At 48.2% G+C, this 16,016-nt stretch overlaps 1 protein-coding gene across 3 annotated transcripts in view; it reads right to left on the reverse strand.

Moving 5' to 3' along the window:
- LOC105470532 (dedicator of cytokinesis 1) overlaps positions 1–16,016 on the reverse strand; it is a 546,684-nt gene that overhangs the window by 420,742 nt on the left and 109,926 nt on the right. For all 3 annotated transcript variants that reach the window (XM_011722623.3, XM_011722619.2, XM_071068926.1), the window contains exons 13-18: positions 13,763–13,888; positions 9,365–9,489; positions 7,923–8,021; positions 6,263–6,335; positions 908–1,011; positions 340–523 (exon numbers count right to left, since the gene is read on the reverse strand). In XM_011722623.3, the coding sequence (XP_011720925.2) occupies positions 340–523; positions 908–1,011; positions 6,263–6,335; positions 7,923–8,021; positions 9,365–9,489; positions 13,763–13,888 (711 nt within the window). The remainder of the gene's footprint in view (positions 1–339; positions 524–907; positions 1,012–6,262; positions 6,336–7,922; positions 8,022–9,364; positions 9,490–13,762; positions 13,889–16,016) is intronic.

A 16,016-nucleotide genomic window follows, 5' to 3' on the forward strand; every position in this document is an offset into this window, starting at 1 on the left:
GCTGAGGTGGGAGGATGGCCTGAGCCCAGGAGGACAAGGCTGGAGTGAGCTGAGATCACACCACTGCACTCCAGCCTGGGCAACAGAGCGAGAATGAGACCTTGTCTGGGGGAGGAAAAAAAAAAGAATAACCCTTAGACCAGAGTAGAAGTGTGAATTTTAAATCACAACAAATGCCACCTTCTATGCATTGATAGGTCATCACAGCCCAATGCAATGAATGCCTTACGGGTGACGTTCATACGCCTACAGAGGACACCTCCACACAGGAAGGAGCGTGGAAAAGACGGGACTGAGGCAGAGCTCCTGGGGTGAATGGGTTTCTCCTCTCGAACGCACCGTTCTGGGTCAGTTTGGTGGAGCACACGAGCGTGGAGATCTGGAAGGAGTCCTTGCTAATGGTGCAGCTCCCAAGGCTCTGCATACTCTTGCCCGTGGCCGAGTGGCCCTTTTCTTCCAACTCGGCCTTCGTGGAGGGCAGACTCAAGTACGTGGCTGCGTCTTCCAGCTTCTTCGCTTCGGCCTGCGGGTTTAGTCATGCCATATGTCAAAGGCAATTCCCAAACAGCAACACACCATTTTTTGCCATCCTTTGTTACCCCTAATCCTTGTAACCATCATAATTGCTTTTTATCATATTAAATACACATTTTAACAATTTCCCTTATTCCTGCAGCATAATTCATGTTCATGGCATTTTTATATGGCACCTATTGTTATATTGTATATCATCTTTTCCTGTTAGGAACAACAAAAGGGCTGGTCATCGGAAATGTTCATTGACATAATTAAATGTAGCTAGATAGCAGCTTCCTCACAATGATGGGAAATGTTGGTTCGGGTCAGGAAGCCCAGAAAAGACTGAAACTGTCTATAGCAGCAATACTGCCCCAATGCAACCAGATACCTTATAGACGATAAGATCATGCTCTCCGTCTCGCAGGGTGGTACCATCATATCTCATCAGCTTGACAAATGCTAGTGCAAATATCTTCTCAGATTTATCCTTAGCTGTAAAACAAAAAACAAAAAAATTGATGATTGCCTTCAATTATCATGACAAAATAACATTGTAAGATGCTACAAAGGCTGCCTTCAAGAAAACAATTACAAAATTATACGAACGGGTATTAAAGTCAATCTCATAAACATATGGAAAAGTGGACCATGTTTACAAGTAAGAAGACCCCTAGCATAAAGGGATCAGTTGTTCTCAAACTAATCTGTAAATTCAAAGCCATTCTAATCAAAATCTCATAGAAGAGATTTCTCCTGGAACGTGAAAACGGATTCCAGAATAAAGGGCCAAGAAGGGCAGCATGGTCTTGAAGAAGGCCGAGGAAAGCCCGCAACACTAGAAAGCAAGAGTAACTGTCAAGTGACAATAAGAAAGATTGTATGCTTTTAACCTAGGACGCGCAGACCAGCGGAAACGAACAGGGCCTGGAAACGAGAGGCCACAGCAAACAACAGAGGCTGGGAAGGGGCAGACCATTCCACCAAGGAAACTTCGCGTCAATACAGAAAACTAAAATCAATTCCTGCCTCGCAATATCCATCACATGAATTACCAACGGACTAACGACCTCCATGTGAAATTGTGCTGCCTTTGGTGAGAGAGTTCATCCCCCAGGTATCTGCATGTGGGGCTCACTCACTTCATTCAAGTTTCTGCCAAAATGTCCCCTCCTCCAAAGTGACCACATCTTGTTTAAAATAGTCCATTAGTCACCCTCTTTCCTCTCACCTGATTTAGTTTTCTTTATAATTCTTATCACTACCTGACATGTGTGTTTCTGTGTGTGTGTGTGTGTGTGTGTATGTGTGTGTGTGTGTGTGTGTGAGAGAGAGAGAGAGAGAGAGAGAGAGAGAGAGAGAATTTTGTTGATCTTGTTGCTATTTATTGTTGGTTTCATCCACTGGACCCTGGAATGTAAGTGACCTTTTGTTTTACTGCCATTTCCCAGTACATGAAATACTGCCTGGTGCCCAACAGATACTCAATCCATATTTGTGCCACTTTGGGAGACAGTCAACAAACAAATGAGCTTTCAGATGATAAAGAAAACAAAAACACTGTGGTTTAAGGGGTCACAGTGACAACGGGGACAATCCAATTTCTTGGTCAGAAGACATCTCCCTGAGAAGCTGGACAGCACATAAGCCAAGATGTCAAAGCTGCAGGAAGAGGCAGAGAGAGGCTCTCGCGAGGACCACTGTGACACATCTGGGGACAGCAGGCCAGTGTGGCTGGTGATAGGCAGCGAGAGTCAAAGGCAGGGAAGGACTGATGAGCCAGGACAGATGAGGAACATGGACTGAAGAAATGGATCTGCCACAAATTCCTCAAGTTGCAATCTCAGTAGAGCACAGAAACACAGGCCCAGAGCTGGAAACTATCTCCACAATTACAGATTCAGAGCTTTCTCTTTACAGATGAAAGGACAGAGATCAGAGGGAGAATCACACATCCACCCGTCTTGAGTCAGCGGCTCAAAATATTTACCCTCAGATCCCACTGCCCAAGACAACATGGCTCATCACCTTTGCCTTCCTGGTGTCCAGCAGTATTTTGCACACAGTGGGTGCTCAATACATCCTGGCAAATCAAAGGGTTCCATGAATAATCAACCAGCCAAAAAACATAGGAAGAAGCAGAAGTAAAATATAAGTACCCTAGGATTCTGAAAAAACAACTCTGTAAGAGGGCACCAGAGTACATAAAATATTTCAAGGTACAAATGGCAAAGAACAGAACAGTTCCTCCTAAGTTTGGGTAGACTTGGAAACAACGACAACAAAAAAAGACACGCCTCCATGAAAACAGCCAGGGTTCAGAAGGACATGGGACAATAATGGTCAGCAGATGGCTTCTACTGACCCTACCAGACAGTAGTACAATAGGTGCACCTTTTATTAACATTCTGCATCTTCACATCCGAGGAATGGACTGATTTTTACTGAAGGCTCACTAGCAGCCATCATGAGGTGGACGGTTCACATGACCAGTTTACAGAACCGTAGGAACCACAGTAGAGGTCACGTGTTCTGGAGTGTGGGTAGAGCTGCCCATTCCCTAGGCCGCCCCACCCAACAAGCACACTACAATCAAGGAAAACTCAGCTCCTGGCCAGCTGGAACTGAGAGCTGCAAGTCTGCCGGGCTCCATGGACCACACGGTCTAGTGCACCTGGAGTTGCTGACAGGTTGCTGGAAAGATATTATGTCAACCCACTGACACCAAACTTTCCAATCCCAAGGGCAGATCCCAGGTGAGAAATCCCATCACTTGTTCCCTTTGCTAGCCTCCTCTTTAGGGTAGCAAGCGGGGACCAATGTGGCCTCAGCTCTTTCTACCTGTTTCTGCCCCAGGTATCTGCATGCAGGGCTGGCTGGCGAGGCCCCAAAGGCCATGGTCAGCGACTGATATCCAGGTTTTCATCGGCATCACACTTGCGATGCTCAACATCTTTCCAAAATCCCACAAGCTGTGGCCACCGAGACTTCATTTATTATGCAAATGTGTCCTGGTATGTCGGGTGATAGCATCTTGTCTATAATAAGTACTTAAAACTGACAAGAAAAACAAGGATTTTGAAAATTAAAATGCTACAGGAGCTATCACTCTGCCCTAGTGTAATTTATTAATTACAGAGAATGAGTTTGTTAAAAGACGGGAGCATGATTTTGAGACAAGTCCTCTGTGGATTCCAGAACCCTGTCCTCACCCTGCTTCCTCCATGGGCCTCAGGGTGATGTATGCATGGAGCCCTAGAGGGCCTATGGCGCACTGTGGCCCACTAGGCTGGCCCACCATGCCTTGGCCGAGGACACACCTGTGCCCACCGCCATCCCCATTCCACCAGCACTCTCCGCCCACATCATACCTCTGCCTAATTCACGTGATACTCACAGGCTGCCACACCCTAGCTGGTTCTTGCAAACGAATCTCAAACCTCAACTCACACCTAAGCTCTGCAAGAGGAGAAACTCCAGCAGCTTGCTGTGTATACAGCAGGAACTCAATAAAAGCCAAAGGAGGGAAGTGGCCTCACCACTCCCCCAAGGCACTGGAGCGTAAGGCACTGGAGCGTAAGGCTCCGGCACAAGGACCTGGGTTAGAACCAAAGTTCTTCCACCAACTACTTGGGTGACTTTCAGCCCCTGACCTGGGGTTTTCAAGCCCATTTCCTCATCTGTAGTGTGGGAAGTAATAATACTGATACCACATGGGAATCTTGTGAGGATGAATCCAAATAGTACAATAAATTTCTTGTGTCAGGCACATGGTAAGAGCACAGTGAACGATGGCCAACATCTGTTGATGGTTATTATTATCCTACAGCTTCGGCCACCAAGGATGTCATGTACCATTAGCAGATCCAACTTGGTCTGGGGTCTGGTGGCCTAGATCTGGTCCTGTGGCAAGGATGAGATGGCAGGGAACTGCCTTCCAAGCAGGCGGCCTTCCTGCCCCAGCTTCTCCCATTAGACATAAACCCGGATGCCCTTGTAACTGAACCCGTGACCTGCGTGCACTGTTGGGACAGGACAGGAGTGCAATGATGCTTTCAGCAGCTGCCAGCCGCCGCCCCCCGCCCCGCACTCCCCGGACATGCACCACCCATCACCAGGCACCCCATGCTGCTCGAGACCCCTCCAGTCAGCCACATTCCAGGCCACGCCCCACCACACACACACCTGCCATTGACAGTTGTGGGCCCGCACCCCAGCTCTGCAGACCCCACACACCAGGCCTCCCCAACTCCCCTGAACGACAGCAGGCCCAAGCTTCTCGATGGTCCCACAAGGTGGTCTGCACCATAACATCATGACCGTGCTCACGCATTTGCAATCCAGGCTGCTCTCCTGCAGCACCCCTGTCCAGGCACACCCACCCCACATGGAGGGCCCAGGGCAGGCCAGGCCCCAGAAACAGTCAGGTGAATGAACACATTATCCCAGCAGCAGCAACCACCATGGAGCCCCTATCCATAGCAGGCACCGTGCCAGAAGGTGGCCAGTCTCCACCTTACCTGACCTTCAAGAATACCCTAGGAGGAGAATTTTCTTGTTTTTGTTCTTGGTTTTTTTTTTTTGTTTTTTTTTTTTAGACAGGGTCTCACTCTGTTCCCCAGGCTGAAGTGCAGTGGTGCAATCACAGCTCACTGCAACCTCCGCTTCTCGGGTTCAAGCAATCCTCCTGCCTCAGCCTCCTGAGCAGCTGAGACTACAGGTACACACCGTCACACCAGGATAATTGTTTTGGTTTTTCAGTAAAGATGGGGCCTCACTGTGTTGCCCAAGCTGGTCTCAAACTCCAGGGCTCAAGCAATCTTCCACCTTGGCCTCCCACAGTGCTGGGATTACAGGTGTGAGCCACGGCACCAGCCAGGAAGTTGTTCTTATCCTCAAATGAAGACACAGAAGAGGCTCATGCCTAAGCTCCTTCCAGAGTACCCAGAACCTGAAACTGCCCACTGCACGGTGCGACCCCAGCGGGCGCATCGGTGACAAAGGGTGGTTTGCCCTCCACACCACTCTTTTCCTTTAACTGCCTGCGGCACACAAGCCTGTAGTCAACTCTCCTTGCCACTTATTGTCCCAAATATTAATATGTCTCAGTTCCCAATGCCAAAGAAACACACACCCTGAAAGACAGGAATCATGTTTTCCTTCTGTGATATCTTAAAGTCTAGCACAGGGCTACAGCTTTAGTTGACAATTAATTTAACAAAATGTGATGGAACAAACTTCAGTCATCAATTATAAATTCTTTTTGAAGGAGAGTGATTCCTACAGCAGTTCTTTCCTCCTAAAGTCTTGGCATCATGGTCAGTATCAGAGAAATGTCTATGAGAAAAGCCATCCCTGAGCTCCAGACAGCAAGAGCCACCAAAAAAGACAAAAAGGATTCAAGATGTCCAGTTTCTAGACAGGGGGCCTTAAGAGCCCATGTTTGAGAGGTATTTGTTACAGCTCGGTAACTTTTCTGATGGATGACATGGATGAATGACAAGTCAACACAGAAGACCGGAAAGCAAAAGAAAGAAGGGGACCAGCAATACTGGGTAGGAGGAACTGGAGAAAGAAATTAAGATCTCCTGAGATCTGCTCAAGGAAAAAGAGAGAAGAATAAGGTGGGAAGTGAGCCTTATTGTGTTATGATAGCAAGTTCCAGAACAACTGAGAGTGGCCTCTCGCGCTTTCCCCCAGTTCTCCCTTAAAAATCCTTGGGGGAAGAAAGTGCTTGACTACTCACAGTCCTGTGATGACCTGTGGCGGAAGGTAAACCGAAGGTGACTGCGGTTAACGTCCTCTATGGGAATGGCCACCTTCAAGAATTAAGAAAGAAGTTTAAGCACTGTGATCTATATCGTCCAGCGTAACAGCTTTATTCAAATGGAGCTATCAGGTACAACTGTAAACATTGCTACACTGCGGTGGTGAAAATACCGTACATCTAGTCCCCACATGGTTTTTCCAAAGACAAAATGCCTTTGCCAAATTTAAACGAGATCACATTGTAACAGTTGCCAAGCCGACTCTGTGACACAGTTGGATTTTTTTTTCTGAATGCTCTAATCATTACTGTTAAGATTCTTTTTTGTTTCCTTTTTTTTTTTTTTTTTTTTTGATACAGAGTTTCACTCTTGTTGTCCAGGCTGGAGTGCAATGGCATGGTCTCAGCTCACCACAACCTCTACCTCCTGGGTTCAAGCAATTCTCCTGCCTTAGCCTCTCGAGTAGCTGGGATTACAGGCATGCGCCACCACACCCAGCTAATTTTGCATATTTAGTAGACAAGGGGTTTTTCCATGTTGGTCAGTCTGGCCTCGAACTCCTGACCTCAGGTGATCTGCCCACCTCGGCCTCCCAAAGTGCTGGGATTACAGGCGTGAGCCACTGCATCCGGCCAAGATTCTATTTCTAAAAGTTGCCGTTTTTTGACCAGGCGTGGTGACTCACGCCTGTAATTCCAGCCCTTTGGGAGGCTGAGGAGGGTGGATCACTTGAGTTCAGGAGTTCGAGACCAGTCTGGCCAACATGGTGAAACCCCATCCCTACTAAAAATACCAAAAACATGAGCCAGGTGCCATGGTACATGGCTGTAATCCCAGATACTCAGGAAGCTGAGGCAAGAGAATCGCTTGAACCCAGGAAGTGGAGGTTGCAGTGAGCCAAGATTGCGCCACTGCACTCCAGCCTGGGTGACAGAGCGAGACTGCATCTCCAAAAAAAAAAAAAAAAAAGTTGCCGTTTTTCTTCTTAGCCCCAACCTGGAAGGGTCTACACTCCTTCCACAGCTGTGGTGACCTGCCCACAGCTGCACCAAGAAAGCTTTCCTGTTGACACATTACACTCAAAGAAAAAAGACATAATACATGCTGCCTCTAAGCAAACATTGTCCCTAATTCTCACATCAAACATCTGTATTCCAGAGCCAGTCCCTGGCCTGGTTTTCAAATATTCAAGCTCTTGGGGGCGGGACAGTGTTTACTCCCGGGCGGAGATGTGAGCACGCTGCATTATGAAAATGTACCACGTCAGTGCTACAGAACAGGACCCGACTCCCCAGCAATGACCTCCACAGGCTGGCAGCTCAGTTTTTTTGTTTGGTGTAAAGACAGCATGCCACACATAAAACAGTACCGCGAAGAGAAAGACAACAGCTATCTTAAAAAGACTCTGTCATTCGTCTCCATGAAAGTCCTATTTTTACGTCCAAAAGGAGACGAGAGTAAATGTATTCTAAGAAATGCCAGTGCGGTTCCTTAGCAACCTTGAATGACTTTGTTGGGAGACACTCTGCCTGCCTAGATCAGCTCCCGGGCTGAGGAGGATGTTAGGATGTTTCCTTGGGTTACAAATGAGCATTTCATCATCAGTGCCATGTGATAAAATGACCATGTAAGTAATACCTTAACAGTCTCAAACCAGCGTGGCTGCTTTACTTGGTAGTAAATCACAGATTTGTACTCTGAAATCGCTTCATCACCAGCTCCCGGGAAAATCACATGCTTTAAAAGAAAACAGAAAGAGCTCACGTAAGACCTCATAGAGCTGGACACCATATACATATACGCGGGAGGACAGGTACGCTCCGAGAGCACCAACACACCCCACCACAAACGAAAGTGTTCCCAGCAAGGGAAGCACAGATCCACCCGAAGCCAGCGGCCAGCTCCAACCCTTGTTCTCACACATTAAAGATCTTGATGGTTATGACACATGGGGATGACACAGACCTCTATCCCCTCAGACCCTCAATCCTAATAACTTCAACATTAGGATCTGCAGGAAGTTGCCTGATCCATGCCATAGGTCTAGGTGAGGGACTGTAGACTAAAAGGTGGGAACCCTTCCCTCTCCTTCCTCCAGCCATGAACGCTGTTTGCTTCACTCCAACCGGAAAGACCAGTGGCAAGGACAGTACCTATGTTTCCAAGGAGACAAGGCAGGCAGTGATGCTGGACAGGGTTCACCCAGAGAGAAAGACATCATGCTTCTCCCGGCGACACTGAGCCTTAAGCACAACCCCATGGGCCCAGAAAAACCCAGTCCTCCAGCCCTGGTGCAAACAGGCACCTCACAGGGACAGCAGCCTGGTTTGACCTCTGGTCATCAGAGGAGGCAACAGCTTCTGAGTATCTCCCAGGTAGACCCTGCAGGCTGCTGTGGCCATGGAAGCAGATGTTCGTGACCACTGGTAGGTAGAGCACGAGGTCAGACCTCCAGCTGTCATGGGCAGGTGCTCAGTTCTACCTCTCGCTAGTTCTCTGACCCTGAGCAATTTAACTGATTTCTTAGGGCCTTCATTTCTCCATCTCTCAAATGGTAATGATGGTATCTGTACTTCTAGCGTGACTGCTAGACCTTTGGGCCTTGGGTTTATGACAGCAAATGAGACTCCATGATAAGGCTGGGTGAAAGTGGTCAAGACTACAGGGACCCAGCCGGGCGCAGTGGCTTACACCTGTAATCCCAGCACCTTGGGAGGCCGAGGCAGGCAGATTACTTGAGGTCGACATGGTGAAACCCCATCTCTACTAAAAAATATAAAAATTAGCCCAGCATGTTGGCACACACCTATAGTGCTACAGCCTGGGCAACAGAGCAAGACTCGGTCTCAAAAAAAAAAAAAGACCACAGGGACCTCCTGATATAGGCCAGCTGCCAGGATCAGAGGACCCCAGGTCCTGCATGGCAAGCTGGAGAAAGGGAAGCAAGAACCAACGCCAATCCCAAGAAATGGAATTCCAAAGCCCCACCTGTGACAACCTCTATGCCGCAGCAGAGCCAAGGTGAGCACTTGGCAAGTAAAACTGAAACACTACAGATGAGCCCTCACCACAATAAATACCTCTAATCGTTTCCCATCTTCATCATACACCGACACCGTGACCTCCACGTTCTTTGCTGTTGTTTTGCTTCCTTTATCAAAATCTCCTTGAACTAATGTCACATAGATATCATTTCGAACATCACCTGAGGGGGGAGAAATCATACATTTAAAAACCAATTCATTATTCACAGCATAATTGTGAATTTTGCAAGACTGTCTACCTATCCTCATAAACTATTACAAATACGTATCAGATGATTATGAAATGTTTTCTACATAACAGTCTTACCATTTAAATACATGACAAGAGCAATTTTCATCATCATAAAACTTGCTAGAAAGAGGAAAAATCTCAAAGCTTCTAATGATTTGCTTGGTTCTCATCTGGGCAGAGGACACTCTACCCCTCTGGGGGCAGCCAGCAACCAGAGGGGCTCCAATACTGTTGATGGCATCCACCACCCATGGCAGCCCACACCACTGTCCCTTGTTAGACAGCTGGCTACGGCTGTCTGAGTCCTCGGTAGCCAAGGAATATCGCAGTATCCACTGGCACTCCCAGATAACTGGCGAGGTTGCCTCCTATGCATTCTTCTTAAGAGCACAACTCCAGGAGTTAATCAGATGAGGACCGGCCAGGCGCGGGGGCTCACACCTGTAATCCCAACCCTTTGGAAGGCCAAGGTGGGTGGATCACTTGAGGTCAGGAGTTCAAGACCAGCCTGGCCAACATGGTGAACCCTCATCTCTACTAAAAATACAAAAATTAGCTACTGGGCATGGTGGTGCAGGCCTGTCATCCCAGCTACTCAGGAGGCTGAGGCAGAAACATCGCCTGAACCCGGGAGGCAGAAGTTGCCGTGAACCGAGATCATTGCACTACAGCCTCGGCAACAGGGCAAAACTCTGTCTCAAAAAAAAAAAAAGAAAAAAGAAAGAAAGAAAGAAAGAAAAAAAGAATGAGGATCGCCAGCCTAGGATCAGGGAGGAAACATGGGTCTAGAGAGAAACTCTCTGCATGGCTCTTCCCTTCTGGCAGGCGGTTGTCAGGATCCCGAATGGGGACCACAGAGAGAAGAACAAAACAGACCTGTCTATTTTAAAGTGAGATGGGCTTTTAATTATGGGGCGGGGAACACAAGAAATGAGCTCAAGACTCTTCTTCCTACTGAGAACATGGGAAGCCCCTGGTAATGGCCCGACTGGGAGAACTTCACAAGCTTCATTAGCAACATGATTTAGAGGAAGCCTCGTTCCCAGCCACTGCTCCTCTGCTGCCTGCCTGGCCACCTCCCACGCCCTGACCACCTGCTCTCCCACGGAGCCAAAGAGCGGTTCCGTCAAGCGCAGCAAATGCCCGCTCTGGCTGAAGACCAAGGATCCCTTGCTTTCTTGTTTTTGCTCTTGTTGTTGTTTTCTTTTTTTCTTTTAAACTGCTCTATTTTGGCTTTTAATGTATCCAACTATTAAATTAAGCTTTCATTTAAAAGTCATTATCATAATAATCCCAGTGGGCTGCTACCACAGCCACAGTAGTTGTACGGAAGGAGGCGCGGCTGTCGCTCGCTGATTCTGACCGCGAGAGAAGTTAAGAAGCATGGAGCACAGGGCAAGGGGCAGGCGCAAGGCCACCAGCCGAGACCTGTTGCTCATTAGCTGTGTGACCTTGGACAAGTTAGCCTCCAAGACCAGCACCACTAACCAGCCTCATTGATAGGGAAGGCATAAACTACATGGTCTCTCAGCCTAAAAATTCTATCAAGGCGCAAACACCATCATCAAAAGGGAACTTCAAGGCCGGGTGCAGTGGCTCATGCCTATAATCCCAGCACTTTGGGAGGCTGAGGCAGGTGGATTGCCTGAGCTCAGGAGTTCGAGATCAGCCTGGGCAACACAGTGAAGCCCCGTCTCTACTAAAATAAAAGAATTAGCCAGGCATGGTAGTGTGTGCCTGTAATCCCAGCTACTCTGGAGGCTGAGGCAGGAGAACTGCTTGAAACCAGGAGGCAGAGGTTGCAGTGAGCTGAGATCATGCTACTGCACTCCAGCCTGGGTGACAGGGTGAAACTCCCACAGCCTCGCTCCCAAGTACACCTCGAGTGCGTTACTCCAGGGCCAGCTCAGAAGTAAGACCTCATTTACAGTAGGCAAACCCCACAGATGGGCAATCACCATAGACCCTCATCAAACGCCTCCCCGGGTTACAGAATATTCTGGGGAAGAAGGAACTAGAAGCAGACATAGTGGACTCCTGCTACCTTCCCAGCTCAAAGGAAAACTTAGTATTGCCTGCCTGGATCCTTCAAAGGACTCCAGGAGTCCAGTGAGCCATGAGAAAGTAGCAAAGCAGGCCGCTAGGTGACAGGACAGGCTCTCCGCTGTCCAAAGAAGATGCGCATCCCTGCAAACAGTGACAAAACCGGGCGATACACAGGTTCTGCAGGCTAAAGGCAGGCAGACAGACTGATAACCGCCCACACTCTTTCCCTCTGGTGCCCACAGCCTGGTCAGTGATTACTCAGCCATCAGAGAACACAGGTGACCCACCTTAGCTAGAATCCCTTCCTATGGGATACATACCCAAGGACTTAGCACATGGAAACTGTCAGAACAATGGTCAACTGAATCACTTCCCTATGAATCTATCATGAGATGATCTACAAGTTTAGACTTACTTTTTTTTTTTGAGACAGGGTCTCTCTCTGTCACTCAAGCTGGAGTGCAGTGGTTGTGATCAAGGCTTACTGTGGCTTTGACCTCCTGTGCTCCAGGGATCCTCCCACCACAGTCTCACTAGTACCTGGTACTACAGGCGCTCACCTGGTACTACTCCGGGCCTAGACTTAGTTTTCAAGTCTATCCATCATAAGGGAAACACTATTGGCATGAACTGGAAGCTTCTGAGTTTCCCTTTGAACATCAGGACATCCTAAGGACGCCAAGATAAATGCCTATTGCCAACCGCTCCATGCTAATTTATAAATCTGCATCTCAAATGCAAATACAAATAATAGGTATGCAAATTAGTCCCCTCCCATTAATAAACCTAAATTAATGTGCTGCATATAGACTTGACACACACAAGCAATAGCTTCAGAATTGACGAAACGTCACGCTTTGCTTCCCGTACAGGTAAGCCTGGCTAGTATCTAGCCTAACCAATTTAGACGTCTTTCACATGGATTTACCAGACCCACTATTCAATGACCCACAACAGCCCTGAAAGACAAAAGGAGTAGAAAGAACGAGTCTTGAAGTTGTGCTAAAGTAAGCAAAGCAATAACTCCTACAGCATGCACCCTGAATAGCCACCACTCTCCTAGCTATATAGCAGAGGCCTATACAAGGAGGCCACGTTGACCGTGGGGTAGTTTGTCCTCATTTCCAGGGCTCATCAGCTGAGCGACTTTAGGCTACAGTTTAATCTGGATAGGAATTAACTCAACACCAATTTGTGGGCCTCCAAGAGCCTCACGTGGTTCAAGTTAAGTTTTGTTTTGAGACAGGGTCTCACTCTGTCACCCAGGCTGGAGTGCAGTGGCACGATCTGTGCTCATGGCAACCCCTACCACCCAGGTTCAAGTGATTCTCCCACCTCAGCCCCCTAAGTAACTGGAACGACAGGCACACACCACCATGCCCAGCTAATTTTTTTATTTTTTTGTCGAGACGGGGTTTCACCATGTTCCCCAGTCTGGTCTTGAACTCCTGAGCTCAAGTAATCCTCCCGCCTCAGACTCCCAAAGTGCTAGGATTACAGGCATGAGCTACTACGCCCGGCCAAGCCACGTAAGCATTACTTGCAAACCAAAAAGTATCACACGGATATAAAGGCTACAAATCAACATGCTTCCAAAGATCTCTTGATGATCAAATCAGATTATTATTAACATTATTTGGAAACTGAAATGTATTATGTAAATACGAGTTACCACGGAAATCCTGTTATTGGTTTGGTCAGTTTAGAATTCATGACTTAGAATTCATGCAGCAATGCCAGTATAACGTACACCAGGTGAGCAGGTAAAGCACAGACATTTCCATTCAGCAACCATCCAACCCTGACATTTGTGCTTAGGTGGGCTTCACATCGGGCAGTTCCCTTTCTGACCTCTTTCCTTCTTTCGACCTGATGTCTATCCAGACAGACATTCACTGGGTGCCCACGTCCCCCTCACACAACCCTTGCAGTTGGGGAGAGCTGATCCGTCCAGGGGTACAGGGGGCCAGGGAGCATATTCTACCACTCCGGTCACAGCCCCATGATCTATAACCATGCTGGGGCTTACAGGGTCACCCGCCAGGAGCTGAGCCCTTTCCTTGCCAGAGCTCATACATGATGCGGCCCACACGTCATTCTCCGTGGCCGGCTACCCCCACGCCATGCTCAGAAGCCCTGGAAGAGCCAGTTCTTACCAGGCATGATTATCTCCGGAAACCCTGTTTTTCGAGCCACAGCTGTGGTCCTGTCCACTAAATGCGGAAACTCTTTTCGGATCTGATGGATATCTCCAGGAAGTAATTTCAGTGTTACCCACAAACCTGGAAAAACAACGGATCTGTTAAGTCACATTTTATCCTATGCATTTTCAGAAGTTTTCACAAAACCAATTTCAATGAACAAGAGACTTTTAATTCACAATTCAACATCTCGAGAAAAAACATGGGTATATGAGAAAGAGAGGGGCAAGGCAAAAAAGGTGCCCTTCATGGGGACTCCATGCATCCGACGAGCTGGGATGCCAGCCCTGCTCTAGGGTGACTCACAGGCAGTTGAACGCACATCAGCAGCTGCTGTGCACCCGCTGTGCTGCCGGGCACTGCCAAGGACCAATGCCTCTTTTGAGCGGGTAGACATTTCAGATAAATCAGCAGGCCACCTTTTCCCGGGAGGGGGCTGAGAAGTCTGTCATTTTCTAATCTCCCAGGAAAGACAAAGGCAGGGGAGGATTCTGGAGGTGAATTCACAGTTTTGAGAACCCATCAAAGTTTCAAGCAGCTAAGCAGCATCACACAACCTGGGCGAGCAGGGGAGCACTAGGCTGCAGGGCCAACAGCACGACAGCCCTCCCCAGCCAGGACAGATGCAGCCCGTAGAGCCAGGCCCTCTGTACCACAGCGACACAGAAGAGAACAAAGCTCCAGCTGCTCTCGGCTCTTTTCTCCAAGAGAAAAATGAAGACTTTCAAAGCCTCTAAACCTAGATGCCAGGGGTGTCCTGGGGAGAGCGCAGTGAACCTGGTGGGGTCTATGTGTAAGGGCGTGCGTGCGGGTTCTTCCTCCCTGCAAGGCTGATGAACTGTGGTTTATATAAATACTGAGTAGCAATCAAACAGGAGGCAACAGTACGAGGAAACAAGCCAGACACTTCCAACAAGTCAAAGGCAGGGGCGGGCAGGGGTCGGCCTGAGCTATCTTCTGTGACGGTATTTTTCCCCCCACAGGAAGGGGCTGGCACATGGGGGCCGTCTATCCCTGAGGCCTCGGCGGGGCCGCCTGCTTGCTTTCCCCCACTCAGCTCGGTAGGGCCTCATCTGCCCCTCAGAACACCAAAGCCTCTGTCCTCACTTCTGCTACTAGCATGGGTATGCACGCATGCCTGTGACTGTGCGTGTGTGTGTGCGTGTGTGTGTGTGTGTGTGCGTGTGTGTGTGTGCCTGTGTCTGTGTGAGTCTCTGTGTGTCTGTGTGCCCATGTGTGTCTGTGTGCCCCTGTCTGTCTGTGTGTTCGTGTGTGTGGCTCTGTGTATCTGTGCCTATGTATATGTGTTATGTGTGGGGCTAAATCTGTGTCTGCCTGTGTTTCTGTATCTGTGTCCGTATGTATCTGTCTGTCTGTGTCTGTATCTGTGTCTATGTGTATATCTGTATCTGTGTGTGAGGGTGTGAGGGTATGTCTGTGTGCGTGTCTGTGTCTATATCCATGTGTGTATGTGTGTGTGTCTATAAGTATATCTGTGTATCTGTGTGTCTGTGTTTGTGGTGTATCTGTGTGTGTGTTTGTGGTGTCTGTATCTGGTGTGTGCGTGTCTGTGTTTATGGTGTCTGTAACTGTGTGTGTGTATGTGTTTGTGGTGTCTGTATCTGTGTATGTTTGTGTATGTGCATGTGTGTGTTTATGGTGTCTATATCTGTGTGTGTGTGTGTGTGTGTGTGTGTGTGTGGTATATCTATGTATGTGGATCTGTGTTTGTCGTGTATCTGTGTGTGTGTTTGTGGTGTCTGTATCTGGTGTGTGTGTGTATGTCTGTGTTTATGGTGTCTGTAACTGTGTGTGTGTATGTGTTTGTGGTGTCTGTATCTGTGTATGTTTGTGTATGTGCATGTGTGTGTGGTGTATCTGTGTGTGTGTGTATGTGTGGTGTATTTGTGTATGTGTATCTATGTTTGTGTGTGTGGTGTATCTGTGTATGTGTATCTGTGTTTGTGATGTATCTGTGCGCGCACGTGTGTGTGTGTGTGTGTGTGGTGTATCTGTGTATGTTTATCTGTGTTTGTGATGTGTGTGTGTGGTGTATCTGTGTTTGCGATGTATCTGTGTGTGTGTGGTATATCTGCGTATGTGTATCTGTGTGTGTGTGGTGTATGTGTGTGTGTGTGCGCGCGTGCACATGTGTGGTGTATCTGTATATGTGTATCTGTGTTTGTCGTGTATCTGTGTGTGTGTGTGC

Source organism: Macaca nemestrina, chromosome 9, assembly GCF_043159975.1.
Source record: "Macaca nemestrina isolate mMacNem1 chromosome 9, mMacNem.hap1, whole genome shotgun sequence".
In the NCBI taxonomy this organism is placed as follows: Eukaryota; Metazoa; Chordata; class Mammalia; order Primates; family Cercopithecidae; genus Macaca; species Macaca nemestrina.